The sequence below is a fragment of the Sus scrofa genome, chromosome 7 (assembly GCF_054392235.1).
Source record: "Sus scrofa isolate SSC_HxYL_T2T_F1_AM1 chromosome 7, Sscrofa_HxYL_maternal_Yorkshire_Landrace_v2.0, whole genome shotgun sequence".
Classification (NCBI taxonomy): Eukaryota; Metazoa; Chordata; class Mammalia; order Artiodactyla; family Suidae; genus Sus; species Sus scrofa.
Window position 1 is genome coordinate 100,446,657 of NC_139389.1, and position 16,458 is coordinate 100,463,114.

The following is a 16,458-nucleotide window of genomic DNA, read 5'->3' on the forward strand; positions in this document are numbered from 1 at the left end:
TTTGTTTTTATTTGTACTTTTCAGGGCTGCACCTGAGGCACCAGGCTAGGAATCAAGTTGTAGCTACAGCTGCCAGCCTACACCACAGCCACAGTAATGTGGGATCTGAGCCGCATCTGTGACCTATACCACAGCTCAGGGCAACACCAGATACTTAACCCACTGAGCAAGGCCAGAGATCGAACCTGTGTCCTCATGGATACCAGTCAGGTTCCTTAAGTGCTGAGCCACAACAGAGCCATAAGTGCTTTTTATATGTTGAGTCAGTTATTCTTCACAACTCTGTGAGCTGGAGATTGCTATCCTCTTTTACAGATGGAAAAAAACCAGAGCTCAAGGAGGTTAAATAACTTGTCCAAGATCATACAGCTAATAAGTAATCTACATTTGTCTTTAACTTCAACGTTTTTAACCACCAGGGTATTATACTGCCTCATTACTTCTCCATCTTGAGTTGGAAAGTGGGCATTTTTGGTGAAGTAGTTATTAGTTTCTTTGCCCCTCTCAGTTCTACCGTAACAATGCTACAGTGAACTTGTTAAATATTGTGGTGCACCGGGGTCTTAATCTCTTTACCTGTAAAAGATTGAGTTGAATCAAATTACTTTTTCCCCTTGTTAATGCAGCTAATATTTTAATTCTGAAGGCAGGACTGTGAGATATTATATTTAAAAAATTAATTAATCCAATATTTTTGGGTGCTTGTTGAGTCATATCTGTGTTAGGAACTGTGATGATATTAAAGATATTCAAGATATATTTTCTGCTTACAGTGTTTTGGAGAAACAAATAGAATTATTATTTTGCAGATTTAGAAGTCCAGAGAAGAGAATATGCTTCAGGAGTGATATAACCATGAGCTCAATCATATCTTCAAGGGTTTTCTGTTTGTTACTCTTAGTGCATTGACTTCATTCTATTGTTAGTTCCTCTTGTGGTTATTAAATTGAAGCCAGTGGCAATCTAGGTTGTAGGCTGATTTGTTCATATCTGGTAGGGAAGAGAGAATCTTCTCTGCAGAGCATGGGCTAAAAATCCATTCAGTCTGATTAGGCCAGTTTACCCCAGAACTACAACAGTTTTCAGGTGTAATAATTAGAACTGTCTAGGACCTAGCATAATTTAGATTGTGGATTACACAGCAGTAAACAAACAAACAAAACACCCCAAAGCTCAGTAGCTTAAACATCGAAGGTGTAGTTTTTACTCAAACTATATATCCATCCCGACGTGACGAATGTGGGAGGTAGGCTTTTCCACGTTGTCTTTTCTTGGGGACCTAGGTTGACAAAGGTTTTATCATTTTCAAAAATGCTAATCTCTTCACCTGCAGAAGATTGGGTTGAATCAAATTACTTTTTCCCCTTGTTAATACAGCTAATATTTTAATTCTGAAGGCGGGACTGTGAGATATTATATTTAAAAAAATTAATTCATCTTGACTTCATTAAGTCGAGTACTGGGGAGGAGTACTATAGAGACTTACACTTTCAATTAAATGTTTTACCTGGAAAGACAGTGTAAGCACTCTGAGTATCTACCATACCAGGGAATTCATTTACTGAGTGACTTAGGCTAACTGAGTTGCCCTACTGTAGCTGGAGGTTGGATGGATTACCTAAAAAACAAATAAAAACAGAAACAAAAACTCCATTAATAAAGAAGGAACAGGAGTGGACATTGAATAATAAAGCAATAGTGTGACCTATATGATACTTATCCTAATGCAAAGACAAGTTTCAGTCATGAAGGCAAATCAGAGAGAGGGATAGTTTGGCTAGTTTCATCAGTCTTTAAATTAATCATGTCATTTATTCCTCTGATTGGAAAGACTGCCTCTGGGTCTTGGGGTATAGATAGAAACTTCTATCTATTTAGAAATTTCTATTTAAGGAGTTGTCTCAATAGTGACTTAAAACATTTATTGGATTTCAAAGTATGAACTGTTTTTCCATATTTCATTGTTGTAGTTACTGTCAATGGTGTGTCAAGCTGGCTAGATTTATTGTTTTAGAACTGGCAAACAACTAAAGTTTTTTAGTCCAACCCTTTTATCTTACAGATGAGAAAACTAAGGCCCAAATAGGTAAAATCATTATCTCAAGGTCACACCTCCTTCCATGTAGCAATAACAGTGATGTCCTTTGGATGATTTATTGCAAAATGGAATCTTCTAAGTAAAATGTAGCCAGAGCAACCATTAGAAAAATAAGAACAATTAAAAATTATTAAGACTGTTTCCAAGGCTGATAGTTGGTCCACATTGGTAGAGATAGAAATTTTTCTAAACTATTTGTTAACGAGCTGTGGTTGAACCTCCTGAGAGCCTTCTCAACCTTTCTCTGTGATCCCCCCATTGCTATAATAAGAGCTCACCTCAAAGGGTTGATTTGAGAATTAAACAATGGAGGTAAAGAGTTTATCATGGGCCCTGGCACTCAACAATATTACACCTTATGTATTATTTTTTATTATAGTCATTAATAAAATGGTAGTAAATTTCAAACCGTGTTCCTGTGGGAATGTTCACAGTTTTGGAAATGGGATAGTATTTCAAATTCATTAACTTTGATCTAGCTAATCTCTCAATAAAATGGCTCCTCATGTGCTCACTAACTTTCATAGCGATCTTTTGCATTGTCTAATGGTTGACTCTTCCTCACTTCATCTGCAGGACCCCACAGCTCTGGTTGATAACTAAGACTTTAACCCAGGCTGTAAAAAAGAATATAATGTACTGACAGAGTTTTATTACTTCTCAGTACAACGTCATGAAGAATGTTCTGTTCAGTGTTTTGTTGAGCAGAACTTGCCTGTAAGTCTTCAGATAGGCAAAGTTAAAGTCTACTGGTAGAGGAGGAGCCACGGAAGAAGTGGTGGAGCAGTTCTAGCTGTTCAAGCAAATATAAGAAACCAGGAATGATGAGAGGCAGAGGCAGGCAGCTGAGGTTGGAAGAGATAGAGGGCCCAGCAGCAGAGAGGGAGGCTGGTGCTTACGGAGAAAACATCCGTTAACAGAGATGTCTTCTGCAGGCCAATGATGTGTAGAACCTTTTGGGGATATTTTCTCTGTCAGGAAATTTAACCTAGCAAGAGGAAGGGAGAGTTTCAGTAATAACCTCTCTGATGAGGATAAAAGAAATATATTTTTTAAAAACTGGAAGGAATTCCTACAGTGGCTCAATAGGATCTGTGGTGTCTTGGAAGTGCTGGGCTGCAGGTTTGATTCCCAGCCTGGCACAGTGGATTAAGGATCCAGTGTTGCTCCAGCTGCAGTTTAGGTTGCAGCTGCAGCTTGGATCTGATCCGTGGCCAGGGAACTCCGTATGCTGCAGGGTGACCAAAAAAGAAAAAAAAAATGGAGTTCCCGTGTGGCTCAGCAGTAGCCTACACCCGAGCTGTGGTGTAGGTCACAGACGCAGCTGGGATCTCCTATTGCTGTGGCTGTGGTATAGACCAGCAGCTGCAGCTCCAATTCTACCCCTAGCCAGGGAACTTCCATATGCCACAGGTGAGGCCCTAAAAATACAAAACCAAGTCCCCCAAAACCAAAAACAAAAAACTAACTGTTGGAAATTTTCTGGGAATTCATTATTGGCGTGGACCTTAATGTATAAAGATTGGTTCTCAAAAATCATTTGTTTAACTGATATTTCTAGTTCTTAGGTGGCAGCTAAATCCTAGGTATATCCTGGAATGGGCTATGATAACAGTGTTCTGTCAGAGGCTGAGACACACACTGACTCAACACAATCTGCATTGCTGCAGAATTGGTTTCTGAGTGTATTTTAGAGATATCAAAGTTACTTGATATTTTGATATATATTATACTGCCCTATAAAAGCACACTAAATTCTGGACATTCTTCGGACAGATTTTTTTTTTTTTTTTTTTTTTTAGCAGAAGGAGGAAGAGAATATATTTCAATCCCTAGGTTTTTGGAAAGGAAAAATGAAGGCCACATAAAAAAACCCAGACATTTTGAGGCAAATGTAAAGTAAAGCTTTGAAATTGGACATCTTAAAAGTATTATACAAGGTAAGCTTTTTTTGGGGGGAGGGGGCGGGAGGTGGTGCACCTACAGTGTATGGAAGTTCCCAGACTAGGGGTGGATTAGGAGCTTCAAGCTGCTTCTGCGACACACACCGCAGCTCATGGCAACCCAGGATCCTTAACCCGCTGAGCAGGGCCAGGGATCCAACCCGCATCCCTACAGATACTAGTCGAATTCTTTTCTGCTGAGTCACATGCTTGCTAAAATATTTTATAAAGTGCCTTTTAAACTAAAAACTAAGTATCCATCTCATCTCTATGACTTCTAAAAATTACTTACAGTTTTATAAGACTTTGGCCTTTATCTTACTATGGCATAAGCCCCAAATTTTTGTTCATTTCCAAGAACTAAACTTTGTGGCCCTTATTGCAGAATTTTGTTGACTTTATAAGCTTAGTGCAGAAAACTCCTCCGTGGAGGATAGCAACCATGCATTCGATAAATGACTGTTATAAATGATTGCACCCAAACTCTGAGGTGGTTTTGTGTGACCTTGGATAAGTCACTCTACTTTTCTCTCAAATTTCTTTTCTTACAGGGAGTTAATCATAGGAATGGCCATAAACGCCTACTTCGAGGGCGCTTTTCCTTTAAAGGGTTGATGATAAATACCAGTCACAAGGTCCAGCAGAAGAGACAGCTTCTTGAGGACAGGGAACTTTTTTCCTTCTTTGAATCAGCAGTATCTTATTGTACTTCTGTAATACAGTTCCTGGCCCATAAAGAGGTGTCAGTAAATATTGTAAATTTATGAACGTTATTAGGCAGATTGCAGTTTTGGCAGGCCACTGTTCTTAAATCTCTTTTCAGTGATCCTTTCATAGTCGGCATCCAAAGGGCCTTCGCTCTTTGCTCTGTGATATGTACTTAAGGCATTTACTTAAAAATACTCAAGTCTAAACAAATACTTCTTCTGTCTTTAGGGCACCATTTCACTTTCCCGAGGTATAGCACCCTAGGCTTGGGATCTGGGTCCGGAGGCTACAAGGAAGAGTTCGGTACGGGAAGCTCATCCTCCTGCCCTATGATTGGTCGGCTCCCACTCCACTCACGCGGCTCTCGTCTCTGATTGGCCATTGTGGCACCCCCTTTCAGCCCGCGACTACTTTGTGTGCCCCGGCGGCGCGAAGGTCCTCCGGCTCAGCTTGCCATTTGGGCTGGTCTGGGCTAGCTCTTCGGCCCACTGCTTTGCATCGCGGGCGCCAGGAATTTCCCGAGTCCGAGCGGGTAGGAAGCATCCTAGGGAAAAGCTCCCTCCCCCGCCCCATGTTCTCTTTCCCGTAACTTCCGCCTCAGAGGGGCTGTCGCAGCCGCCGGTGGGGGGGAGAGGCCAGGCACTGAACTCAGCCCTTAAGGGGGGGGCGCTGTTTTTCAGCCGGGCGAGTGTGGAAACACAGCTCTCATAGGATAAAACAGGGCTTCACTAGTCGAATGCGGGTACGATGCGATTCTAAGATCATGCTGCACGCTGCAGTGGAGCGGCCAGACCTGGGCTGCAGGCATGGGCTGAGCAGCAGCAATCACTCCTAAAAAGTAGCAAGCAGACTGCTCCTGATACCAGTGCTCTTTAGGGCCGCGGGCTGAATTGGCACGGGCTGGTCCTTTCCCCAGCGGTCGAGAATACGGCATTGCCGGAGGTGGAGCTTCAGGGAATGGAGAGTCCGGCTCCACTCGCGCCCCCTTCAGCCTCCGGCCTTCGGGCGGTAGAGGGCGGCCTACGCTTGTGTGGGAGCCAGCGCCTGAGCGCGCAGCCGCTGCCCGGCTGGATGTCTCCGGGTCCCGCTGTGGCTCAGGGCTCAGCTGGGTGGTGGATGCTGCGGTTACGCGACCAGAAGGGGGCGGGGAGAAGCCCTGGCACATGCTGGGGTCGCCGTAGGTGGCAGCGGCCGGCGCATGCGCGCCTCCTCCCAGAAGCCTGGAACGCTGAGGGGCGCGCGCCCCCATTCGCGCGCGCACGCCTGCGCTAGCTGAAGCTTCCCTTCCTGCGCTCCTTGTCAGAGCGGCTCTGGCGCGTGCGCGTGTTATCTCTGGACAACCAGAGTAGCCAGGTTCCCTCCGCTCCAGGCCCCCGCCCCCCGCCGCCCTCTCCCAGCCCCCGACCGACCCGTCCCCTTATTCTCTTCCTGGAATGGGGCCGGCGCTGCTCTGGGTCGCGCGCCCGGGACCCGGTTCGCTCTCGGTCTTTCGCTGTCAGCTACTGCCTGGCTCGCGCCGCCTCGCGCTCTCCCTCAGTCAGTGGCGCCGAAGGCTCCGTTAAGCAGTGGCAGCGGCGGTTCCTGTTTCCGTTTCTTCCTCTCCCTTCAGTAGGGAGTAGCATCCTCCACCCAGCCACCCCTCCCACTCCCCCAGCGCTGGGCAGCTGCGGCTGAGGGCTGTGGCGGCGGCGGCGGCGACTGGGAAACGGCGGAGACCGCCTCTGCTCCCGCCTCGGGTAAGGGGGCGTTTGGGAGCCGGGCCCCGAGCTACTCGGGGTCTGGGGCTGGGCAAGCGCGGGATCTCGGGAGGCTCGGGGAGGTGCCTCTCCCCGCTGTCGCTGCCCCTTTCCCCCCAGGCGACCCCCAGGCCTGTTGCCGCCACTGCTGCTGCTTATCCAGCGGTTCCTGGAAAAGTGGGGAGGGAGCCCCCGGGACGCTCTGGGGGGTCCCTTTGCCGGCCCAGGGGTGGGTGCGGGCTGGGGACTAGGGGTGCCCGCCGCCCGGGTCGGGACTTGGAGCGGCACGGCCGCTGCCCTCTGTGTCGCGCATCCTTGGTTAGGGTAGGAGCCAGAGCGGAGGAGAGAAGAGATGGGGGCGGGGGTGGGAGGTGTCCGTCTTCTCTCCACACCTACCTGCCCTTTCTCCTGCAAGTCGCTTCCTGTAGTCACAGACTGTGGGGAGGAGCATGTTTGTGCGTTAGGGGCTTTCTGAGGGGTTCTCCGGCTGGAAATGGGGGAGTGGACCCGGGCAAAGATCCGCTCCCGGCGAGGGGCCGGTGCCAGGGCAGTTCACGGTGTGAGTGCCGCTGCACCCTCATTTGATGTGGAAATGATGAGCTGGCGGCTTTTGAGTATCTAAACTTATTTAGGTTAAATGAGTCCATATTTATTTGTTAAAGGAGGTTTGTCCTGCCCGAGTGAGTGGGCTGACGGGTGCAGTACCTGTTTTTCACTCACAGTGGGGATTTGCAATCTTCAACTACACAGAATGCCAGAGACGCAGTGTATTTCTTAAGTTAAATGGCAGTGTCATGGTTAGAGTTTATCCCCGGTGAGCTTTAGCGTTTTGGTGTATATTGGAGTTCTGACTGAGGCCTTGGGTAGAGGTAAGGGGAGGTATTGTTTCTTCTTCCCATGTTTGAATTACAGTTGACTTAAGCCACCTCAAAGTGGACCTGGGAAAGCCAGGATCTCCTGTATAAACCCCAGATCTCAAGGTAACACCAACCAAATTTCGACAAAAGTTTTCCATCAGTTTACAGTTAAATTCATCACAAGTAACTGATTGAACTTTGGCTTGGCTCTCCTTAAAAACTGCAGGCAAGGTTTAATTACAGTTTTTCTCCCCCTTGTTATTCTTGGGCTTAAAGATGTATTTATTTTCTTGATTAAATTATGCTTTTATGCATAGTTCTTTAAAGGGTGCATCATACAGAAAACATTTAGGAGAGAAAATTTCAGCACTGTAGAGTTATTATTGAAATAATGGAGTAAATTATGTTCCTTCCTTTTAAAAATAAAGTTAACCTAAAATCCTAGGCTGTATAATAAGGCTCTGTACATTGCTAGCCTTGTGATATGTACCATAAAAAGTGTATAGAAAGTCTTAATTACTTGATTTATAAACACTACAGTAGTAAGGATGAGATGGGAATTCAGACATTTGGAACTATGATTTTGCAGCTTGGTATGTGAAAAAGCAGGGGGTTAGAAGTGAATAGGCTTTAAGGAACATGGAATAATGGTTTGGAGGCATGAATTTTCTTTTCGCTGCTTTATAAAATTGAGAATTCTGCTTGAATTGCTGAACAGCTGGAATGAAAGTTGCATAGATTGCAGAAACATGCAAAAATGTATCTTTGATCAAGTACTGAGTTAACATGAAGAGTATGTTGGGGCTTATTAGAATAGTGATTCAAAATAGTTTACACAACATAGCGCTATATAGATTGCATTTTAGGATGTTCTTAAATTGAAAGAGTCACTTGAAGTTGTTTTCCTACGAATCATTTTTATTTGAGACCTATGGAACTGAAAAACAGTAATTCTGATCACATTCTGCAGTGTTTGGTCATAATTTTAACTAGTTATTTTAAGGAATTGGAGTGTCTTTAAAAGTGGTGAATTTTGGCTTGGAAAAACTTGTGCTCCTTACTTGTTTATTTTTTTAAGTGCCGTTATATCAGCAGGTTGGTCTGGAGGGGGAGCTAGTACCAAAGCAAAGTATGGCTTAATGTATATTTGAACTTTTACAACACCCAAAACCAGAATTTATGACCAGAAGAAACATAATTTTCAGTTAAAAGAGTAAGGGAATTGACACAGGCATATATCTGTACATAGTTACTTTTGCAGTTATGTATATTGTATATTAAAAATTCATTAAAAATCTTTTCATGATCTGAAATAATGGTAAGTAAAAGCTTAAGGTTTATTGAATTTCTCATTTAAAATCTCTGAAAATATGCCTGCAAATTTAGGGTCAATGATAGTAGCTTCTTAACCTTCTTGTGCATTATACCAGAAAGGAAGGTGTATATGTTAACCCTTTGTGCATGTTGCATCTTCTTATATTTTTTCTTTGTAATATCTACAGTCGTAAAATTTTAAGAGCTTCAGGTAGAGTCATATGAGAAAAAGCATCAAGTGTGTCATAAGCTACGTATTTATCACAAGTAGAGATACTTTTAATAAAGAAATGGGCCCTTCAGACATCTGGAGAGCAGGATCCCAAGGTCACATCTTAACCTCTGTTTCCTGCAGTATAAGGCAGTGAGTGAGTCCAGACTGTCAATGAAATTAAACTTGTGCCTTTGAGTATCAAGCAGTTTTCTCATCCATGCCACTTTATTTAGATTACTGAACTGTAGTGGTGTGTGTGAATTTACTCTCCCAGTTCACATATTTTGCAAGTTCAAGTCTGGAATTGATGGTGTGTATATTAAAGTCATTGGAATATTTAGTTTTCTACAGATAGTGGTTGGGCTGTTTATTCTCCATTGCTCTTCATTGTGTAAAATGAATTTCAGTGCTGATAAAATAAAAAGATTATTTGAAAGGAATGACAATCTGTGAGATACAGAATTGTAAAGTGTTTACTATATTTGAGGTTAATGATATAAATTAATCAAAGCTTTATAAAACATGCTAGAATATTTTTATATATCTTCATTCATTTCTTGAATGGTTATTTTTGATTTACTATAAAGTACATTTAGTAAATACCATAGTTTAATTAAATAGTAAACACACCCATTTCATATTATAGCACATTTACAAAAGTAAAAGAAGGTGTTTCCATTTCATAATCATAAGAAAAAACATGTAAACAAGTTTATTAAAAATAAAACTAAGATTCTAAACAACTCCTAAACCAAAAGTATTACTTTTATAGTACTTTTATACTTTGTATCAATCCTGGTCCTATTGGTACTTTTCAAATGAGAGATCAATTTCTAGGAAAAAATTAAAATCATGAAAAAAAGATCAATTTCTAGTCTTCTGTAGTCAGTAGTGGTGTAGTAGGTGTAGCACTTAGAGGATCAATGCAAGATTTCCTTTGCTTCTCATATTATATTTTTGTATCATGTAGTATATGGTTTTGCAGTTTGAACTGTTCCTAAATGATAGTTTGTTATAATGAGACAAACATGTTTAAAAGTAAAAGATTTTACAACTGATTTTTTTAAAAACTTGTAAAATTTTGAACAGATGAATATTATTTGAGGATGTATATTCATTTTATATATATATATACATATAATATGAGGATGTGTATGCATTTAAGATATATATATATATAAAGAAAAATATGAAAGTATTAAAGTTTAAAAGGTCTCAAGTCTCAACCTTATTTTCTCTCTCTATTCTACTCTCCTGTGTGTATTTCCCCTTCAGCCTCCCTCCATCATCCTACAATTTTCCCTTTGGAATAATTAGGAATATAACCAGTAAAATGAACCATGCCACTCGGCACAGCTTTTTCTTCCTTGATTAAATGACTTTATATCATTCTATACAATATTCTCACCATATAGTCCATATGGACTTTATACAATACTGTACATTTTCCTTTTAATGGAAGAAGAGCAAATAGGGCCTATGGAATTATGCTGTGTATTTTTTTTCTTTTTTAGGCCCATACCATGGCATGTGGAAGTTTCCAGGTTAGGGGCTGAATGGGAGCTGCACTTGCCAGCCTATGCCACAGCCACAGCCACAGCCATAGCTACAGCAACATGGGATCTGAGCTACAGCTTACAGCAATGCCAGATCCTTAGCCAGGGATCGAATCTGCATGCTCATGGATACTAGTCGAATTCTTAACCTGCTGAGCCACAGTAGGAACTCCCACCATGTATTTCAATATGAGTTATTTATACTCTTTACAGAAAGCAGAACTATAGGGTTAATTTCATTTAAGTTTTTAAAAAAATAAATTTTTTTTACTACTTAAAAATATCTTTTTTTGTGTCAGTTTTTTGGTTGGAAACTGACATGCAAAAGGGAAATGTGTTTGGAATTTTAAGTTTTTAAAAAATTGACCAAGTATATCAGGCTAGTACAGATGTAGTTCAAACTGGGCTTTTCTTCTTTTCTCTTTTCTTTTGTATGGGTTCTGTAGTGTAACCCCTTCATTAAAGCCCAGGAATAGACCTTTGAAGATCACTACTGAAATGTTCCCTGTAATTTGTTGTATCTTAGAACTTGGATTTTTCAAAATTAAATTGATTCAGGGATAAATTGAATAAATATGACCTAACATATTTATGTTAAGAACAGTTACACTTGCCATAGTCTCAATGACTGGTTTGTGTAAAGTTCGCATAAAATAAATAATAAAATGTCGATGTTAATCTTAGATGTTACGGTAAATTAAGCTGATGTTTATTTTAGAATCTGAGTTATGAGAAACATTACATGATATGAACTTTACTATAACTTTCTGATTATAAATGAACAAAAGTTAAGTGAAAATGGGAGATTATTCTTTTTGATTTACTTCAAATAACTAAAATGAACTTGTGTCTATGTAAATTTTCTTATTTAATTAAGACTGTTAACGAACCATGGATGGGTTTTAAATACTTACTGATTTATGGCTGGTTATTTATATCTTTTAAACAAGATAATTGCCATTTTTTATGTATATATTTTTTCTTTATAGCTGGTTTACAGTGTTCTGTCAGTTTTCTACTGTATAGCATTGTGACCCAGTTACACATAACATGTATAGATTCTTTTTTCTCACATTATCATGCTCCATCATATTGCCATTTAATATGCCGTTAATACCTAGAGCCAGAATAAATTTGCATATAGTCAAAGTGATATACATAAACCATCAAACTTGTAAAAGCATAACAATTTTATTAAATGACTTAGCTAGTTTTAAAAATTACTTTTATAGTTTTGGAAATATAGTTTATTAAATATCCTGATAAGTGGTAAAGATCGAATAATATAATTTGTAGCTTTTATATTACTTTCATTATCTCAGCCTTAGCTACACCTGAGGTGGTCAGTGAAAGGAGGGAGATTGGAGGGAATGTCCTGCCTTCTTTGGAGGTCAGGGAGGTTTCTTCTTCAGTTTTTCCCTCTTTGTTCACTTCCTTATTCTCCCTGTTTGTTGTGTTTCCTTACCCAACGGTAGTGGAAAATGTGGGAGTTTGCATCTTTATAGGATTTTTTTTTCATAGTGTTCATAGAACATTTCCTGGTAAAACATTAGCTTTTATGTTACAATAAGTTTATTATAATTGCATTTCCTTCTGTGGCAGGAGGCAAGAGACTAGAAGTAATTCACTTGATATGGGGTTTAATATTATTTATCAGAAAAGGGATGTGGGAGATGCTGGTTCATTGTTAAGGATCCTGTGTCAGTCTCATTATTCTACTGACTATTTAATGCATGGTAATACCTTCTTCCGGTTTCTTGGAACACATTCTCATGCCTCCTCTGTTATTTCTGTTTTTGACTACAAGGAATTGTTTTTAGAATGTATCTTCACCTTCTTCATGTGCCTTACTGCAATAATGTAAAAAATCAAAAACAAAACCACAAACAATGAAAACCTGTGTCCACAGAAGAGAATTAACTCAGAAGCTGAATGAACAGCAATATTCTACATTCATGGGAATAATGTTAACAGATTTAAGACAGTTATTGTGAAAAGTTCATAAAGGTAAAGTCTGTGTTTGATAATAGGGGCCCTAATCATTTGAAATCTGACTGATTAGATTTCTCTAATACATGGAATTGTATACCTGAATATACCTGAAAGAGGTATGTTCAGTAGAGATTGTTATTTTTGTGTGTGAGTCTTGAGTTCTGTGAATAACTACTTAATTCATTCAGTTACCAAATGGCAAAAGGTTATAATTTTGAGAAATCCCATTCTTTAAAATTAGAGCTTAAGCCAGAATAAATATTTTGTTTTCTTTTTATGTTCCAGATTTTTCTTGCTCTTTTAGAGTGTTTAGGGACACTCTAGGGCTTAGGAAGGTGGTAATTGAAATTCTTGTGCCAAAAAATCTTTCTTTAGCATTGATAAAATGAGTGTCAGCAGCGTGAGAAACGTAGGTTTACTGAGTAATCCTGACTACTTCCTCTGACAAGATTACAGATATCTAGGTCTTCACTAATTAAAACTGTTTATTTTTAAGGTCCAAATAGTAGAAGTATCAGGTTGATACTTATAGGTGTAAGACATTTATAGAATGAACTGTTTTTAATTTGTAAGTAAGTGAAGAATATGCTCACTGTTCTTGAGTAAGCTGAAGAGGTATATACCTACTAAGGATGTCCAAATAATAAACTCAAGAAACTTGCTAATATGCAATTAGGAATGGCTCTTCTTAATAAAAAGACTCTGTTAGTGTTTATAGTGGCACAAATTATAATGGTGAAAATGAAATCACGAAATAATTCTGATTTGGAAGTTTGTTGGATAACAAATAAAAGAGCACATCCTCATTCTGTAACTGTTCTGGGAACCTCACTTAGAGCCATGCAGAATACTGCCTGAAAGAAAATCATGCTCAATAACTGAAAACTGAAGAATTTTCACAGAAAATTTCTTATGTATGTATATATTTGTGTAGTACAGTACTTTCTCTATCCATGACAGATAATAAGGTTAGAAAGAAAGGTACCTAACTTTTGGAAATTCTGAAGGGAAAAGGATCTGAAGTTTGGAAAAAGGCTGGTTTCTTCATGTTTTGGTGATGTTCTTTGATATAAAAATTTCTGAAAGCTCTATAGATGTAAATTTAAAATCTGAGTTCTTTTTGGTAGCTTTATTGAAATATAATTTATCTAACATAAAATTCACAATTCAAGTTTTAGTAAATTTATAGTTGTATAACAGTTATTACAATCCGATTTTAGAACACTTTCAATTCTAGAAAACTCCCTCCTTACAGTTTGCCCAAACCCTGCTCCTACTCCCAAGCTCCAGGCAACTGCTCCTCTGCATTTTGTCTCTATAGTTTTGCTGTTTCTAGAAATTTGGCATTAATGGAATTGTAATTATGAAGTCTTCTGTGGGTTTGACTCTTTTCATTTAGTATAATCCTGTTTAGTAATTTGAAAGAATGGACAAAATGGAAAAGCTTTGAACTTGGAATCAGGAGATTTGGGTACTATTGTTGGTTCTGCCACCCAAATGTCTGAGCTTGGGTAAACCATTTGTCTTCTCTGGATCTCGGCTTCTTTTTCCATAAAATAAATTATTTTGATTTTCTTCTATTCCAGTTTTCACAGCTGGGTAGATTCACTGACCTTTCCCTAGAATGGTCCCTTAACTCTTACCCTTAAGTATAATCACTTTATGTCAATATATGTTTTTTTTCTGAATCAAAAATAAGATTTTTGATCTAAGAGATGACTCAGCAATGCACAAATCTGGGACTGTCTTGAGAATCAAGATGGCTGACTATAACTTTTTCTTGGGCATTTCTTAGTTCCTGTGTACAACTTTGAGAATAGGGATGGTCTTAAATGCCGAGTTAATAATTAAGACTTTTGAAGCAAATAAAGGCTAAGTTGAATAATTCTCAGAAGTATTGCTTTAGAAGTGATTGAAGCTTCTTATGAACATAAGAAATAACTATGCTTTTCACGTATTTTTTTGTTTTGGAAGTAGACGGTGAAGTGGAGCAATTGTAGTTAAGATTGAGCCAGGTTGGGCTCAAGGCAGCCACATGGGATTAGACTCTTTTTCAAAGAAGAACCAAAAGAAATGTATGGCTACCATTGGAAGGCTGTCCTTGGGCTCATCTGGAGGCCAAGCCGACAGATAACATTCAGATGACATACTAGGAAAAAAAATACATATGTAGGGAGTTAAAAATAGGGGTGTGTATATGTATGTGTAGCAGGTATAGACAATTAAGTAGGCTGGTGTCAGGTGTATGCTAAAGGGTATATGAACATATATAATAAAAGAGAAGTTTGAATAACAACTAGCTAAATTTAAAAAATGAGTGCTGTGACTACATTCAAATATTCAATAAGTTTGGCTCAGAAACTATCAGAAACTATCTTCTGTCATCTATAATAGTAGGAAGTATGGTTATGAAATGATTGAACTTTTATTTTTTCCCATCATACTAGAATATATAGTGGTAACCCACAGAGCAGGCAGGGTAGAGGAGGGGAATGTAGTTATAAATGTATTTTACTGGTGGTGTCATTATATCAGCATAAGAAAATTTGTTTCATGCTTTATAGTCACACTTTTTTTTCAGAAAGGTATTTTTAATTTAGATAAATCATCTTATAACTAGAAATATCCCTCAAACCTATATTTAATGAATAAAGATTTGTCACTTTTGACAGTATTAATAAAGACTGTGTTAAGACTTTAAAGGAGTTCCAAAAGTTGAATCCCAAAGCATTTAATGAAATGGCAGCATTCTAGGAGTAGAGTTGCCATTCTATTTTTATGGCAACAATATTCTTTTGAAAATATGCATTGACATTTATTTTCAAATGTCCCACTGAAGTTGTACTACACATAAGGTACCTAAATATGAATTGTGTAATTGGAAAAATTTCAGCGTAAAGGAGACACTTCTTTCTCTAACTTCTGAAGCTTCAAAATATTAAAGATGATCATCATTCATATTTTCCCAGGGAATTTTAATTTTTAATCATAATAATAAGTGAGCAGCTGTCAGAAGGTATAGCCATTTTCTAGGTTTACAATTCTTGTTCTTTATATAGTTCTCTTCAAATACTTGTCCTTAAGAAAATAGATACTAGGGATTTCCTAGTATCTATTTTCAAATACTGCTATTATCAAATACTGCTTTGATATTTAAGCAAAACATCAGAGCAAGACTAGAACCACATTAAAGCAGTAAAAATGATTATTTAGGAGTTTTATAACAGCAAAGGGAAAAAATGGAGCAATACATAGTGGAAAAAAATGTATACAGAACATCGTTGCCTCACATCAGATGTAGAAGGCCATCTTTACAAAGAGTGACAAATCAAATCAAATAAACTGAATAATTTGTGCCCTTTTCCTAGTTAAGTGAAAATGAAATGAGCAGGTAACTATAGAAAGGGTCCTCCAAAATACTTACATTCGTTAATGGTTCTTTTCTCATTGACTTCCTACAGGGGATATTTCAGACCTTTTCTACCTCTTTCCTGGTCCCCAATTCTAGTATACTGCTCTCAGAGTTTGTGGGTTATTTCACTTTTTATCATTATTATTATTTTTGGAAAAGAATAAGAAGGTTAAGATGATCAGGCAGATGTTTCCTCTGCTTTGCTTTATCTGTAAATTGTGTTATTTCCCCTCCCTTCTACCCTTTGGTGTCAGGGATGTGTCCATTAGGCTTTCATGACGACTACATGACTACTGCTTTCACCCCTGCTGCTTAGAATATATGGGTTCATTAGTTCACGCCTTTATCTTTTTTTTTTTTTTTTTTTTTTTTTTGTCTTTTTGTCTTTTCTAGGGCCGCTCCCACGGCATATGGAGGTTCCCAGGCTAGGGGTCCAATCGGAGCTGTAGCTGAAGGCCTGTGCCAGAGCCTACACACAGCTCACGGCAACGCAGGATCCTTAACCCACTGAGCAAGGCCAGGGATAGAACCCACAACCTCATGGTTCCTAGTCGGATTTGTTAACCACTGAGCCACCACGGGAACTCCACGCCTTTATCATTTTAATTTCGATCTCTGCTAGCAACAT

General features: G+C 39.2%; 2 protein-coding genes across 7 annotated transcripts in view; one reads left to right on the plus strand and one right to left on the minus strand.

The window, feature by feature from the left end:
• Window positions 1-605: 605 nt before the first annotated feature.
• On the minus strand, window positions 606-6,165 carry LOC146401804 (uncharacterized). Its single transcript, XM_084969533.1, has 2 exons — window positions 4,667-6,165; window positions 606-3,086 (listed from the first exon to the last, which is right to left on the minus strand). Exon 1 carries the CDS (start codon window positions 5,996-5,998, stop codon window positions 5,426-5,428), a length of 573 nt encoding a protein of 190 aa, XP_084825659.1. The 5' UTR covers window positions 5,999-6,165; the 3' UTR covers window positions 606-3,086; window positions 4,667-5,425.
• The window catches only part of FUT8 (fucosyltransferase 8), a 288,757-nt gene continuing 277,466 nt past the window's right edge, over window positions 5,168-16,458 (plus strand). For 2 of the 6 annotated variants that reach the window (XR_014809102.1, XM_005666321.4), the window contains exon 1: window positions 5,168-6,485. The gene's annotated coding sequence lies outside the window, so the exon portion shown is untranslated. Of the gene's footprint in view, window positions 6,526-16,458 lie in introns of all 6 variants that reach the window. The other 4 variants (XR_014809103.1, XM_005666322.4, XM_084966726.1 and 1 more) reach the window with 3 other exon arrangements.

Excerpts from the sequence above, each read along its gene's own strand:
- LOC146401804 (XM_084969533.1), bottom strand. The coding sequence starts at position 5,998 with ATGGGGGCGCGCGCCCCTCAGCGTTCCAGGCTTCTGGGAGGAGGCGCG.